This window comes from Ostrea edulis, chromosome 5 (assembly GCF_947568905.1).
Source record: "Ostrea edulis chromosome 5, xbOstEdul1.1, whole genome shotgun sequence".
Taxonomy (NCBI): domain Eukaryota; kingdom Metazoa; phylum Mollusca; class Bivalvia; order Ostreida; family Ostreidae; genus Ostrea; species Ostrea edulis.
In genome coordinates this window covers 58,710,075-58,726,836 of record NC_079168.1, presented here as the reverse complement: position 1 = coordinate 58,726,836, position 16,762 = coordinate 58,710,075, and the positions used below count along the sequence as shown (strand labels likewise).

The 16,762-nt window shown below is 34.5% G+C and overlaps 2 protein-coding genes across 2 annotated transcripts; both read left to right on the top strand.

Annotated features, from left to right (window-relative positions):
• The first annotated feature begins 2,490 nt into the window (after positions 1-2,490).
• LOC125652732 (uncharacterized) lies at positions 2,491-4,566 on the top strand. The gene is made up of 3 exons (XM_048882115.2): positions 2,491-2,946; positions 3,036-3,067; positions 3,171-4,566. Exons 1-3 carry the CDS (start codon positions 2,637-2,639, stop codon positions 4,161-4,163), a joined length of 1,335 nt encoding a protein of 444 aa, XP_048738072.2. The 5' UTR covers positions 2,491-2,636; the 3' UTR covers positions 4,164-4,566.
• A 6,177-nt stretch (positions 4,567-10,743) lies between these two features.
• LOC125650647 (interaptin-like) lies at positions 10,744-13,453 on the top strand. The gene is made up of 5 exons (XM_056164945.1): positions 10,744-10,830; positions 11,130-11,199; positions 11,386-11,669; positions 11,751-11,791; positions 11,887-13,453. The coding sequence occupies exon 5, from the start codon at positions 11,896-11,898 to the stop codon at positions 12,823-12,825; it is 930 nt and encodes a 309-aa protein (XP_056020920.1). The 5' UTR covers positions 10,744-10,830; positions 11,130-11,199; positions 11,386-11,669; positions 11,751-11,791; positions 11,887-11,895; the 3' UTR covers positions 12,826-13,453.
• The last annotated feature ends 3,309 nt before the right edge of the window (positions 13,454-16,762 follow it).

Sequence of the window (16,762 nt, the reverse complement as noted above, 5' to 3'; positions counted from 1 at the left end):
CTAATTTCCATCAACAGTGTCTCTAGAAATAGTTGTTCATTAGTAGTTGTATTTCAGAAGCTGCCATGTCCATTAGAGAGGCACTATCGTAAATTGGCAAGGCATATTGTATTTTGATTTGATTTATATAATTGTTTATTAATTCAATATATTTTGGTTCTTTCAGGAGAGGATTATCAAATTTCCAGAGGCTTTTCCATGTCTAAAATCAATGTTTCAATGTTAAGAGTGATCTGTAACTTGTTAGAATGTTCAGTTTTGCATCTCTGCTAAAAGTGATCAGGAGACAAGACATACATACATTATAGAAATAAGGTCAATTAAGATATCCATTAGTCAAGAATGAACTGGAATTGCCGACCCATTCCTTTAATTTGGGATGAAATGAAATACTTTACGCTGCACATATTGGTTATCAATAGAGTAACCATAAGGTACTTAACCATAAGATGCTTGAGTATCATTTTGACTTATGCAGTCCATCTATTTAAAATCTTTTATAAAAACATGTACATATAAACTAATTGTAAACAGTTACACCTTACCGTTATTCTGCAATAATGGGGGGGGGGGGTGAATCTACAGTAAATAAGGATGATTACAGAAACAAAATCAAAGCAAATATATAGGGAAAAAACAAAGGGTTAGGCTCATAGGAGCCGAAATTACCCAAAACATTAAGGTTTGCTTTGAATATTTTTTCATGTCACATAATTTTATATTGGGGTTGTCCTTTGCCTACATTTTACACAGTTCAAACTAAGTGCAACAGAACGTCTCTTACAGGATTCGTTAGATATATGCGTAATAAAGACACATAAAAAAAATTCATATTTTTCATAGATTTTTAAGCAAAGTTCGCTTGATTTGATGAAAAAATAAAGCGCATACTGGGCACGATACCTACCGGAAGTACTGTACGTCTACATGTTTTACCTACCGGAAGTACTGTACGTCTACATGTTTTACCTACCGGAAATACTCTATGTCTGCATGTTTACATCAGACTTAGCATGAATAATCGCCATGTATTTGTGACCGTAATGCATTTCTTTTGTTGAATTACTCCAAATGGACGAACAGATAGACAGCTAAGCACTTTAGAATTATTTTTGCAAAATTTTGCAACCAATAACGGATATCGTTTTGGTGCAACAGCCCCAAGGCTACTGAACATTTTATATTATATTGTGATTTATATGATATAGTGATATAATTATTTCAATTATGACGTCACATTTTTTCCTCAGAATTTATCGCAGCCAGCAAAAAGTTTTCCTGACCTGCCTTATTGTGCCCGCGTACCTAGATAATCTCTGGCGGATAGAAGTGATCACCCCGAGTTCCGCGTTTCACTCTGAAGTAGGACAATGTGGTAGTGTGAGATGAAAGGTGAAGATAACGAACAGTGATCAATCTCATAACTCCTATATATATGACCTAGCTTCCTACTAGCTCTGGCTAGTTAGCTAATGCAAATTTAGCTCCAATTGTAGAGCACTGGCTGCTGTGTCAGGTACCGGGATCGCTCCTCGGTAGAGGCATATATACGTACAGAAATTGTATCTGTTACATTAATTCTATCTTCTTCTTTTTTTAACCAAAATTGTATATTCTTACTAAAATTTATGGCCAGAATATGGATTTTGAAATAAAATTATACAAATGACATGATTTATTATACCAGTTATCTTGATTCCAGAGTTATTCAAATTTTGATACCAACATTACACAAAATTTCCAAGTTGGCCTTATATTTGGTCCGATTTATTTTTTCAAAACAACTTGAACACAAAGAAACTTTCTTTTGCAATTAGTTTGAGGTTCGGCCCTCTTTGGGGCTATCTTACTGGAATATTTGAGTATTTATCCACACATATGATATAAAATGATAAATCTATATACATGTATTTTAAAACAAAACAAAACAAAAATTCAAACAAAAACAACCAAAACAAATAACAAACAAAAGAAAAACACGATAATAATAAAAGTAAAGACACAACTGAAATTCACAGATATCGTTAAAATATGCAGACATGTATAGTTGACAATAATCACAATAAATGCATCTCGGTTAAAATATACAATGTGCAAATTTTTTCAAATCCGCTTCATAGCATAGCACACTATGTTCACGAACAAAACAACACCAAGGTTCTTATGATTAGAGAAAAAGGTGCATGGGAAATTCGCGTATCCTTGATTATGCTAGCCATTTAATTGGCAACAAACTATCGTTAACTGAACAGTATGTGTATGTTTATCCCCTACTGCCAGAAATAGAGATTCTGTATCTTCTGAATAATAATTATAAAATAATATCAACACCTAACAATGCCGGGCAGCGATATTTAAACGATTGAATTTCTTTGATTTTTTAATTAAATTTGACCCCATTCTTCGACCTTTATGACATCATTACCATTATGTGCGCCACAGCAACTCATCGCCCTGAACAACTTTGATCACATGAATTATACGGGAGATATAATTTAAACCCCCCGGAACAATAGTATGCAATTTAGGGTTTGAATTCTGGAGGCCATTTTGAATTTCAGAAGTCGCAGAAATCACATCAGCGCCATGAAGATTAAGAAGAGGAAATTAAGTATGGTGACATATAAGAGCTAAAAATGAAACCGGAAAACGAGAGAAAGCTGTGGCGGAACTGGATGTTTCTAAAACAGGAACTCCCAGTTCTGGAAATAACGGAGCAAATGATAGAAGCTGGGATACTTACGGAGGACAACAAAAAGGACATTGTCAATGTAAAGCCGAACACCAAACTATTGAAGGCAGAGAAGTTTCTGAATATTCTATTGGAAACGGGTGATAGGGGATATGAAAAATTCTGCCAGATTCTTAGTAAAGAGTCTTCTGGAAGATTTGAGGAAATTAACGAGAAAATGGAAATTGCTGAAATGCCAAAGCCAGTTCAAGAAGGTAAGCTATTATAAATATCATTTAAACGAAACGGTAATTAATTAAAATTCACTGTCCTTAATCTATCAATATCATCGTTATGTTTACAGATCCAACTGCAGATGAAGGTACTCCGCATCAGGTATGATAAAACCAAGCACACTTTTATACCGTCAAACAAAACAAAATACACAAGAAAACCTTAAATGTTAATTAGGATGTTAAAATCTAATTTTCTTGTACAGAGTTTGAATGAAGATCCATTAAAAGTTCCTCCCATGACACAGAACAATGTGGACAACAGAAGCAGGAATTCGTCCTTCGTTTCACGCGCTGATACTAATGTATCCAATATGCCGTCTGCTCCTGATCCCCTGCAGGCCGCTGCATCCGTGCAGGCTGCAGCAGCAGCCATGGCAAACGTCGCCGTGAACGACTCTGGTGTAGATATGAAAACTCTAGAAACTGAATTAGTGCGGATTGCACCGACTATTGCTGACCTCTTTCAAAAAATCGTTCACACTACAAACCAATCTTCTGGTAATCCATCATGGGATGAACTGCAAAGAGTAAAAGCAGACAATGAGAGGCTGCGAAAAACTAATCGAGCCCTCATTGAAAAACTGAACACTTTCCAAAAACAGATCATTCAACTTCAACTTGAGAACAAAAAACTTCGTGATAGTGGAGTCTGCGAGACTGAGACTAAGGCAGAGCTGGATAGGAAAGCCGAGGAACTGAACGAATTGAAGCGAAAATTGGAGCATCAACAGCAAGAACTGATAGAGAAGGACCAGGAGTTGAACGAACAACTCGAAAAGATCAGGGCAATCGAGGATGAGAATGAAAAACAGAAAGTACAGATTTTAAAACTTGAAGTGCTTCACGATGAAGGTGTTAGCGAAAGAAATCGTCACCAGATTCAAATTACAGAGCTCCGAGAAGAAAGGGAGAAACAGAGATATAAGATAGATCACCTGGAGGTAATCCAGAAAATGGACGAGGAGCGCCTAGAGCGTCTGGAAGCACGTCTTCGAATTTTAGAGCAGATAGCCCCTGTCACTAATCGGGGGTCCATCTATGGGACATCCCGTCATAGAAGCACAAGAGTTGTCTCCCCACCGCGCTCCATGCCTTGGATGAGTGGAGTCGTGAATCGTTCACACCACGCCAACGTCAAGTTCACGCCACCTCCTCCTCGAGGTGGAAAAGCGCAAGAAAAAGGATGGTCATTTTGAGATTTTGATTTAAAGAAAGGCCAAACAAACGTAACAAACGACAACAAGTAATCAATATCTTGTGTTTGTTTATGAATGAGTGCGAATTACGAAAAAAAAAACTGCCTCTATATATACATATCATTTTAAGCTTCAACTATAAACTCGGGGCAGCAAAATGGATTTTACAACCATTGACATTTTTAAAAACCATTGCTTCTCATTGACCTGTTTAAATTCTTGTATCTCCCATTTGCACGTCTCCAAGATCACAAAGTATCATTTTTGGAACCGTGTTGAATAAATTGAAGGCATAGGAGCTTGAAGGTTATTTCAAAGACAACTACAGTGATCATTGTCACGAAGGTTCTTTATCATGTTGTATCGTATATTGATATTAAATAAAACATTTAATAAAATGTCAGTATTGTTTGAAATTTAAATCTCAATCCATCCAATCGTTGATTCCCTCAGTTTGTGTTGTTCTGACGTTTATAGATGTATAAATTACAGTGTAGATTATAACTGGGATTAATAATATGGGTCTCTCTGGTTCAAATACAAATTAGTAGATACCATCTGCTAGGTGTTGCTTGTTTGCTGAAACTTACACGGAAATATGTAAACGTACAAAATGTTGGAGGGTTTAGTGGTTATATACCAGTAACGATTGTAATAAAGGCATAACAAGGACCTTAAAGGCATGGACACGGTTTGAGCAGAAATTTTTTAAATTTTATATTTCCATTTTTAATGTTTACAATGTTTAACTAAGGTATTTCTAATGGTCAGCAAATTAATTTTTTATATCAGTTGTCGGGGTACAAGAGAGATACAGAACTCGCAATTCTTAAACAAGACTCGTGCAATGTTTGTGTTTACATAGGATGAATATACTAGTAAAAGTTCCGTTTAAAACAGATTTTATTTTCAAATTAAAAGTTAATTCTGAACACAATTAAACAGTCTAGAGTGTTTCTCATATTTCATTTTGATTTAAACATGATATTTTCTATTAAAGGGGCATGGACTCGATTTGAACTGAAAATTTTCAAATTTTATTTTTTCATTTTGATTGTTTACAATGCTTAATTAAAGTATTTCTATTTATCAACCAAAATTTGAATATCAGTTGTTGAGTTACAAGTAAGATACAGCACTCGCAATATTCTTTGTTATTTAAACAAGGTTCGTGCTATGTTTTTGTTTAGATTAGATTGCTTAATTGAAAATAGCATGTTTAAAACAAAAGGAGATGTGCCAAACACTAGAAAATATTTAATTGTGTTAAGAATTAACATGTAAATAGAAAAACTGCTTTAAACGAAACTTTTACTAGTATATAAACAAAAAAATGGCACGAACCTTGTTTACATAACAAAGAATTGTGAGTACTGTATCTCACTTTAACTCAACCAACAACTGACATTCAAATTTTGGTTGACCATTAGAAATACCTTTAGTTAAATATTGTAAACATTGAAAATGGGGGGGGGGGAGGGGGGTGTTAGAAAATTTGCAGATCAAATCGTGCCACTGCCCCTTTAAGACAATCTTGAATTATATATTAATTTCTAGAAAGTTCAACGAGGTGTGAAATTTAAATGATGAAAAAGAATTATCAAGCAATAAACATAAATAAAAATAATCAACAACAACAAAATAAAGTCAATCCGAAGTAGCCATCCAAACATAAATACATAAAAACAATCAACCAAAGGACAAATACAACCCATATCACACACACACACACACTATTAAACCAACAAAGATAATTCAAACCTGTCATTCAAACACACATACATAAAACAATGAATAAACCAACAAAGACAACCCAAAACAGTCATCGAAACACACATACATAAAACAATGAACAAACCAACAAAGACAACCCAAAACAGTCATCGAAACACACATACATAGAACAATGAACAAACCAACAAAGACTATCTAAACCAGCTAACCAAACACACATTGAAAACAGGAAACAAACCGACATACACAACGAAAAACCAGCCATCCAAACACACATATATAAAAACGATAAAGAAATCAAAACAAAACCAATCCTCTAAAAGAAACGAGCCTGTGATAAAACAGAATGGCACTACAAAATAAACTGCTTTTCTGCTACTGAAATAAATACACAAGGTTCCCCTACTTCAATGTTTAGCACTACTGCCTGGAGTTGTTCTACGTATCGTTGATGCAGATGGCGACACAGTTCCAGGGTTCTCAGCAATCACAACCAAATCCGTGCAAGTCTACCACCAAAGATAATGCCAGTCGGGCTCATTAGAGAGCGACAAGAATATTTACACAGACATGTCTGACCTCGTGTCCGGAAGAGTTTCAGGAGCACCACATCTCCAGAATTTCACGTAGAATAAGTGAATCTGAGAACGATTAACGTCAGTTTTCGTAACGTCATGTCAACGTTTTCTTAACCTTTGATTTCATATATCTCAGAAGATATGTTGAATACTTCATATGTGGCCTTTTGATGTTATTTATCAGAGAGAGAGAGAGAGAGAGAGATTCGCTTCAATACTAGCGTTGATGTGTTTTATCATAAATACATGTAGAAAGTTAACAACAGTAAAGAAATTGATGATAATTTGCTGAATAAAAATTTCATTGAAACTAATGGATAATTTCTAAATCTGTAACATAGATGCATTTCGTTTTCACAAAATCTCTCGGTGAACAGATTCTTGAAAAGAGAAAAAAATAATACAATTACCTTATATATTTCATAATTTTTTCTTTGAAATATAAGCTTGTAGATGCCTAAATTATTGACACCCCCGCCCCTTTCCCTAACTTTATATTTCTTATTCATATATTTTTCCTCACACGTCGCATTGGGGGGGGGGGGGGGCAAAGAAAATTTTCGATATGATATTCTATGAACCGGAACACATGAGGTAATATCATCAGTGGACCATGTCCTTGTAATCATCACTTGGCCGTGAGCAACACACACACTCTTACACCTAACCTGTGTAAACCAAAGAGGATAGCAAGCAATCAAAAGGACTTCCAAACGGCTACTTTACTCAGAATTACACATTCTATTAAATGTAGATATATCTTATATGAATAAATTTGCTAAGAAAATGCAAGAAAAAGTTTACATACAAAATATCATATAGTATTGTCAAATGGTCGCCCGCCTTTGATTTTCTCTAGTTGAATTTTAAATCTATCATGTAATACCTTGTGTCATATTTGCATAATTATTTCTTATGCAATGTATATATCGTCCTTGGATCCTGAGTTGGCAGCAACGCTAAAAGGACTTGACATTTTGCCTCCAATTGAACTGAAAACAACCCGGGTGTAACAATATATATTTATTTCTACATCCGGGGTTTTTTTTAAGTTAGACTAGATTTTTTGTTCTGGTATACGTCAGTTAATCAATAAATTACCATTTTTAGTTCTACTTTTTGTTTGAATGATTGATGAAAATCAAGCAGATCCTAATTGAGGTTTTATGGAATTCGGCCAAAAACAAAAACATACAGCATTGTCATAAACAACAAAGACAGAGCATGATATCAATTTGAAAATAATGCACGACGCATAAACGATTTCGTCTTACATGGATTAACTCAAGGAAAGACTTTGCAAACGGCTAATATCGCTTTCTGCTTCAGTACTTGACAAGTACCTCTAAGTTGTTACCACAAATCCATGGACTGTATACTGTATTGTTCTAACCAAATAAGTAGACATAAAAAGTTCACAGATTGTTATTACAGGTAGACATAAAAAGTTCACAGATTGTTATCACAGGTAGACATAAAAAGTTCACAGATTGTTATTATAGGTAGGTATAAAAAGTTCACAGATTGTTATTACAGGTAGACATAAAAAGTTCACAGATTGTTATCACAGGTAGACATAAAAAGTTCACAGATTGTTATTACAGGTAGGTATAAAAAGTTCACAGATTGTTATTACAGGTAGGTATAAAAAGTTCACAGATTGTTATTACAGGTAGGTATAAAAAGTTCACAGATTGTTATTACAGGTAGACATAAAAAGTTCACAGATTGTTATTACAGGTAGGTATAAAAAGTTTACAGATTGTTATTACAGGTAGGTATAAAAAGTTCACAGATTGTTATTACAGGTAGGTATAAAAGTTCACAGATTGTTATCACAGGTAGACATAAAAAGTTCACAGATTGTTATTACAGGTAGGTATAAAAAGTTCACAGATTGTTATTACAGGTAGGTATAAAAGTTCACAGATTGTTATCACAGGTAGACATAAAAAGTTCACAGATTGTTATTACAGGTAGGTATAAAAAGTTCACAGATTGTTATCACAGGTAGGTATAAAAGTTCACAGATTGTTATCACAGGTAGACATAAAAAGTTCACAGATTGTTATTACAGGTAGACATAAAAAGTTCACAGATTGTTATTACAGGTAGGTATAAAAAGTTCACAGATTGTTATTACAGGTAGGTATAAAAAGTTCACAGATTGTTATTACAGGTAGGTATAAAAGTTCACAGATTGTTATTACAGGTAGGTATAAAAAGTTCACAGATTGTTATTACAGGTAGACATAAAAAGTTCACAGATTGTTATTACAGGTAGACATAAAGTTCACAGATTTTTATTACAGGTAGACATAAAAAGTTCACAGATTGTTATTACAGGTAGACATAAAAATTCACAGATTGTTATTACAGGTAGACATAAAAAGTTCACAGATTGTTATTATAGTATTTTCTTTTTCCTTTTTTAAACTTTCTTTTTAATTCTCAACTTTTATGTACATATTACCTTATCATTTTCAGTTCGGATGTTTTATGTTCTCGATTTTTTTTTCTAGTACCTTTTTTCATTTCCGAATATTTCCAAAGTTTTCATTTATGAATGATTTACTTAAAATTACATAGCGCAAAATACATGTCCCTTAAATTTGTAAAAGTGTCCACATTTTGCAGGATTTTTTCATAGTTTTAATGCCTGAAGTCAGTTGCATTTCATGTCCCTTCAAGTCAGTCATACCCGAGTTCAGTTTTAACCAATACATTTTCTTTGAAGCTCGGAGTAAAATACAATGTACCATTGCTATATTAGGTTTTTGACTCGGTGAGCAGGGGACAACATATACCAGGGTAAAAATATCTTCGAAAATGTTTCTACGGAAGTGAACAATTTTTTGTTTACGAAATTAAATGTCTATTCTTAGGAAATAAAATGCGCAATTCTTATTGTTGTAAAGTTTGCATAGAATGTATTCTCTTATTTAAATTGTCTACCATATTCATATTAGTTATTATACAATACCCATGTAGTCTATGATCCATATCAGAATTCACGTGTAACATTGACAGTAAACTCCAAAAGGAGTTTTAACAAATACAATACCGGTATGTACGTGTATTTAACACTGATGTTAAGAGTTTTAACAAATACAATACCGGTATGTACGTGTATTTAACACTTAACAAATACAATACCGGTATGTACGTGTATTTAACACTTAACAAATACAATACCGGTATGTACGTGTATTTAACACTTAACAAATACAATACCGGTATGTACGTGTATTTAACACTTAACAAATACAATACCAGTATGTACGTGTATTTAACACTTAACAAATACAATACCGGTATGTACGTGTATTTAACACTTAACAAATACAATACCGGTATGTACGTGTATTTAACACTTAACAAATACAATACCGGTATGTACGTGTATTTAACACTTAACAAATACAATACCGGTATGTACGTGTATTTAATACTGATGTTAAGAATAGATTAAAGTTGACTAATATTGCGACCCTTTCCTTTCATGGAACGTTTTTATACATTCTATTTGACGCTATTTCGACTGACATTTATATGAACTGAATTAACAGATTTTTCTTTATATTTTGGGATACCCATGCCTGACACTGAATTATACTTGAAATAGCAATACAGCATGGATTAACCTTGACAGGAAATATCCAAAGGGTTAAAAAGACATATATTTTCAAATGAAATACCAAGCTAAAGAGAACGTAACGTGTGTTCTATGAAATGGTTGTAGCGGTATTACTGATGTACACACATTGTGTCATTTATTGTAGTGGTATTACTGATGTACATATATTGTGTCATTTTATTGTAGTGGTATTACTGATGTACATATATTGTGTCATTTTATTGTAGTGGTATTACTGATGTACATATATTGTGTCATTTTATTGTAGTGGTATTACTGATGTACATATATTGTGTCATTTTGAAGAGCACGGTGATTACGTACATTACGCAGGACTTTAAAAAAAACCACACATCTAATTACAAATATAAAACGGGACTAAAGACAACATCGACGATTCAAATTTATCAATAGACTATGTACTATTTAGCAGTCCAAATTCTGATTACGCCAAATCATGGTTCTGGTCGGAAAAGGTTTGCAGGAGTAAACAAAGAGAAGCATTGTATATGCCAAACTCGTCACCCTTGGGACAATTAAATCCTGTCAACAAAGCGTCTATCTCAGATTGTAGCGTCAAGACGATAAAATGCAAAATCATTGCCATTAGACAAAGTGGAGTGCTGCCAAACTCCGTCTCTGCTCTATTCCCGCTCACTCCCAGCTTATATAGCCAGCCGAGGTGGTGTGGTGCTAGTGGACATTTCTCTGGTGAAAGGTAAGGCAGTATCGATGACATGAAAGCTTTTCTTGTGTTATTGGCTGATATGTTCTTGACTTTAACAAACCTCTACTGAGCCTCATGTTAAAAATCTTAAAGAATCGAGCAGCTTTTTCACTATTTTCCCATCGATATATCTGTGACAGGTCTTTCAAAAATAAATCCCCAAGGTATATGAAATGCTTTTTACTTGGAGGATCAAATAAAATTTAGTCGTTCTGCAACCATCTGTTACCATACAGTCGTTTTGTAGCCAAATGTAAAGACCTGACACATTTTCATCTCATTATTAACAGAATATGGAAACAATAGACCAAAGAAAAGTCACATTCAATTCCGACGTAGAACAGACCTTTCTTCTCGATGGTAAATGGAGTTTTCTGAGGTATTTTTGTAATGTTCGCTTAGTTATCGTCGGTTTTGTTCTTAATATTCGTTACCATCTTTTGCGACAATATCATTTACTAGTATTCTATTAAACCATTTGATTCTTTTGCACTGGCTTAAGACCAATTGTCATAATCTCTCAATTGATGTGCGGATCTTTGGTAGGTACCTCCTAACTCTGAACGAAGAAATAAACCTCCAAATTGTTTGTGACACCCTAGAAGACCGATGCGTGCTTACACCTTCAGATAAAGACGACGTGTTACAACAAGGGACATACAAAGACCGGATCGACACGTGTATACAACGGGTGCTTAAAACATGCCCTGGTGGATGTAACCAATTCTGTGAAGTCCTGAAGGATTGTGGGTACAATCACGTTGTTGAAAGCCTGAGAACCGAAACCGAAGACGAGGACTCAATCAGTAAATGTACAAAAACAAAACTAAGTGAATATTTTTCTATGCACTTGTTGAATTTATTGATCGTTCATGAGCTTGTTTTTACTTTCTTGTTATTTGTATTCACAGATACATTGAATTCTGAAGATTCTAATGAAAAGGCTGCAAAGGTACAAAAAGTTTGTACATTTGAAAAGATTAGTACCGTTAAATTTAAATCACTTTGTCATGTGCACCTTTCGAACTTATTGTTTTTCATCCACAGGAAATTTCTATGCCATGGGATGGTAACTCGCCTCTACATACATCATACAGCGAGCGTGAGGAAAAATTAGCCATTGTCGGAGTGAAAATGTCCCTCTCCACACTTTCAAAAGATACTAAGGCCTCCCAGAGGGAGTTTAGTACAATAATACAAAGACAGTCTGAACTAGAGAAACAGTTATCTGAAGTGATGAAAACTCTGGACAGTGCTAAGGACGCATTGATACGCGAAAGGGAGGAGAAAGCCCAACTACTGCAGCAGCTACGCTTCAAAGACGACGAACTTGTAGATATGCAGAGAAAATATAGAGACTTGCAAAACGCCATGGGAAAATTAAAAGAAACAAACAACAGGTTCCATGAAAGAGTCACAAAGTTACAAATCGAAAACGACCAGTTAAGGAAGTCAGTAAAAGATAGGTCAAACCTGCAGATTGATTTGACTGAAAAGAGCCAACAAATAAAGGACTTGAAAAAAACGATCGAAGATCAAGAAAAACAAATAACGAGCCAAGAGCACATGATTAACAAAAAACTGAACATGATCGAACAATTGGCTTCCGATCACCAGAGGCTAGCGGACGGACAAGTCAAATTGGAAGACCTTCTGGTAAAGCAAAGCGATAATATCATGAAATTGAGTTCAGAGAAAGAGAGCGCGCATCAGCTGCTTGTCCAACAGCAGAAACAGCTTAATTCTCAGCAGGCGTCATTGGCCGTCTTACAGGAAAATTTAGAGAGACTTGAAATGACCGTGCTCACACAGCAAGAGCAACAGAACGTTCTGGCAATATTACCGCCAAGTGACCAAAATTACCGCGGGAAGAAACAACCTACCACAACTAAACCAATGATGGTCAGGCCATTCAATGCGTCTGGAAAGGTGGAAAATTCAAAAAATTCGTTCTGGAAAAATTCAAACGGTAACAAATTGAAATGATTTTGTCTTCAAAACACATTATTTTTCATGACGGACGCGTCTTTCATTATGCCTCTGTATGAGGTGTTTGCTCTATTCCTTTCTTTACGGACACTCACAACAAAAGTACATTTGGCCAAAAATAAACAAAACAGTTGATCATTTCACTGTTTGTGGGTGCCACTATGGTTTACGAGAGGACACATGGAAATGGGTGTGAACGAAGAATCAAATACAACAATTGTTTTCAAAAGTGTCACAACAAACCGCGAAAACAACAACTTTTTGAAATGTAGTGTGTTGAAATTCAGACATTTTTATCATAATATTTGAAAATATAGATAAGACAATAGATACAGGCATACTGAAGTTGTAAATTAAATTACGCTATTGGACATTCATACAAAAGGACTTCTGGGGTTTATTTTTCAATAAATAAAATCTGCATTGAAAATATGAAGTGATTATATTTTAACCAAAAGAATCATTAGTTCCAAAAAACATTTCTAATATATTCTTCCCAAATCTGAAGTTCAAGTCATGATCAGCTATTTAACGCAATTTACGCCGACTATAAACGCTAACACATGTATTTACTTTGCAAAAACGTCAGTGACTTTCTGATTAAAACATCCAACAAATCTGTTCAGTTTATTATTATGCGTTGCTCGATGTATTTTGTGAAAAGGTGAAGATAGCGAACAAGGGATCAATCTTACAACAGTGGAAATTTCAGGCTCATAGGCAAACTTACTTTTGATTTCAGTTTTACTTCTTCACTATATATTATTCTATATAAAAGTGGTATTATTAGATCAAAAGTAAGCTCGTCGAAGTTTTGTCACCTCAGAACCAGATCAATCGAATTTCCATTCAGTGTTTTACAAAAATACATTTGAAATAACAGTCTACAAGCGTCCTGTTCTGTCCAATGTGATAATCACGTAACTCAGATTGAAGATAAAGGACTTTTCCACGTGGCAAATTATGAAATACTTATCTGACCATTAGTGTCGACAAGGGAAACAAAAGATGTGTTCGTGAAACACTGATGCTCCGTGTAGCAGCTAAGTAATTATGGTACCAAAGAAAGGCCTTGTCACAAGGAGTACACATGTGAAATACTGATACTTTGTCAAAAGTAGGTTAAACTCCCAGGTCAAAGTCATGAGAACAAAAAACTTGGTAATAAAGAAAAGGTCTTGTCAAAAAGCATGTGAAATTTAAAAGCCTTATCACTAACCATTCATAGTTATGGCATTTGTTTAAGTTTTTCAAAAGTAGATCAAACTCCAAGGTCATCAGTTCAACCATTTTGGTACCAAAAGAAAGGTCTTGTCAAAAGGAATACACATATGAAATATGAAAGCCTTATCAATCACCATTCAAACGTTATGGTCAAGATTAAAGTTTTTCAAAAGTAGGTTAAACTCCAAGGTCATGAAGTAAAATAATGTTACCCAAAGAAAGATCTTGTCAAAAGAAATACACTTGTGAAATATGAAAGCCATATATTTAACTATTCAAAAGTTATGGCTTAGGTTAAAGTTTTTCAAAAGTAGGTCAAACTTCAATGCGTGGGTTAAGAATTTGGGTACTAAAAAGAAAGGTATTGTCACAAATACCCATGTGAAATATGAAAGTCCAATTACCATCTATTCAAAAGTTATGGGCAAGGTTAAGATTTCTGCGGACAATTGATCATTGAAATACGTTATAGAGATAAGTTAGGCTACTCTCTGCATAAGTTTGATTCATATTTAAGCCCTGATATTCGGAGGCTTGTTACTCTGTAATTCAATGTAAAAAATAAAAAAGTGTTTTACCCGAGAAGTATAATATTCACCGAGCCTGTGTGGCGATATGAACTATGCACTTTGAGGTTAGTTAAAGCATCGTATTGAAATTGACAGAAAACATTTCAATACTTCTATTATCATATCATAGAATAATAATTCAAAATTCATCTTCATTTTATTTGAAACTTTCAACAAAAGTCGATAACAACACGATTGGTGAAGAGTTGATTAAAAGAAAAACACTTATTTCCCTTAAAAGTTACAATGAAAGGTGAAGATGCAATTAATTGTAAAATTTGATGATTTTTTTTATTGTCAAATGTGGCAAAGTTGATGCAAAATATTGAATATTGCTCTCTGAGGTTCGAAATCGGGAGAAAGTCCTTTCTTCACTAAATGGTTTCGAAATATTTCCACAGTAATGGCCGTCGGAGTGGTTTAAGCATCTTTATCGTCGGGAAGCTTTTCGAATTGTACGTTGTCGAGTGATACAAATCTCGCCATGTTTTACTGATCGGCAGACCTACTTTTATCTCGACTTGACGGAAAAGAAGCGTATGAGAAACTTACTGAGTACATTCACTTACACTGTGATGAATATCTGTCCCACTCCCGCGAGTAAACAAATTCTTTCGCGCCTTACTATGTACGAGAGTTCTCCAAAGGGAAATAACTCGGACGTATCTCGAAACCGGCGTATTGGATGAAATCCAACAAACTAGAAAAAAAAAAATAAAGCGTTACATTCACCTGGACGTACCTTCAAGGTGAATATAAAATTTGATTTCTCCAATATCAGGTAAAAATCATTGGCAATATTAATTAAAAAATTTACAAGATTGGTTGTTATTTCGTGGTTGTCTGATAAAACTCGTGTCTTTAAACATCTTGCAATCGGAACATATGCAGGTGATAATGGAATATTGCTACACAAAATATGGGAAGTTGATGATGGAGAAGCTGAAATCATCCCATTTGTTATAATTAAAGTTGAGTGGTTAGTTTGCCGTTATTATTTATTTTCAATAAAATATCTATATACGAAGCAGATATGGAGCACTCTGTGGTGTCTTTTATTTCTAGTTCACAAGGATATATCGAATTGACATATGAATGAAAATGATTATTGTTATCGCAATTCACCTTTGAATTAGAACGCTTTACCCGATATAGTATTGCGTTGTGTGACGACACAATTGAATGAGACGATTGAACAATTTGAATGACATGTTTGATTTCTCCAATATCAATACAATACAACAATACAACAAGAGTTTTCATTGGCCGATTACAGCCCGCCCACTTTCTCGAGCAGATTCAGTGTAGCTGGAAACTCTGAAAAGATCCACCTCTTATAAAAACCTTCGATTTACGGGTCACAAAAAGCTGCGAACGGTTGAGGCCTGAAATCGGTGTATTCTTGTGTTGCTGTCTCATAAACTCAACATAAAAAAATCTTAACATATTTTCCTACTATATACTTGCGTCCAAACATACCTTCAAATATTCATTAAAGCCACACACCACCCGAAAACTCGCAGCTTCAAATGATTTCGTTTGTTGACGTAGCCATGTTAGGTAGCCGGTCAATTCGAACTCTTGCTATTGGTATCTATTGTAAGTTATGTATTCGCTCTTCATTTATTATCAACACGAATAATTAATAGAAATTAAAACATTTTTGTACCAGTTTTTGTAAAGGTAAAATAAGCTCTAGATGAACAAAAATGCTACTAACTGTATAAGCCCATTAGATGGAGATCGGCCGGCGCGGCCGTTCATGACTAATGAAAGCCGCACTGCCGTGAGTTTAGCTATTTGAATAATTATCATTTAATAGGACTGGGGTGGTATATTATTTAAACAATTTAGCTAAAATATTTGTGGGGTATTAGTACACATCTAGACGCTATTGTGCCAATATGGAAATGAACCGGGATTCGAATTGACAGGCTACCTAACATGGCTACGTCTACGAACGAAATCATCAAAAGCTGTGATCGAGTTTTTGGGTCGTATGGGGTTTTAATAAATATTTGAAGGTATGTTTGGACACAAGTAGAGTAGGAAAATGTGTTAGGAATTTTTTTTATATTAAATTTATGAGACAACAACACAAGAATACAACTTTTTCTCTTTCTTCCTTTGAAGTTTTTTTT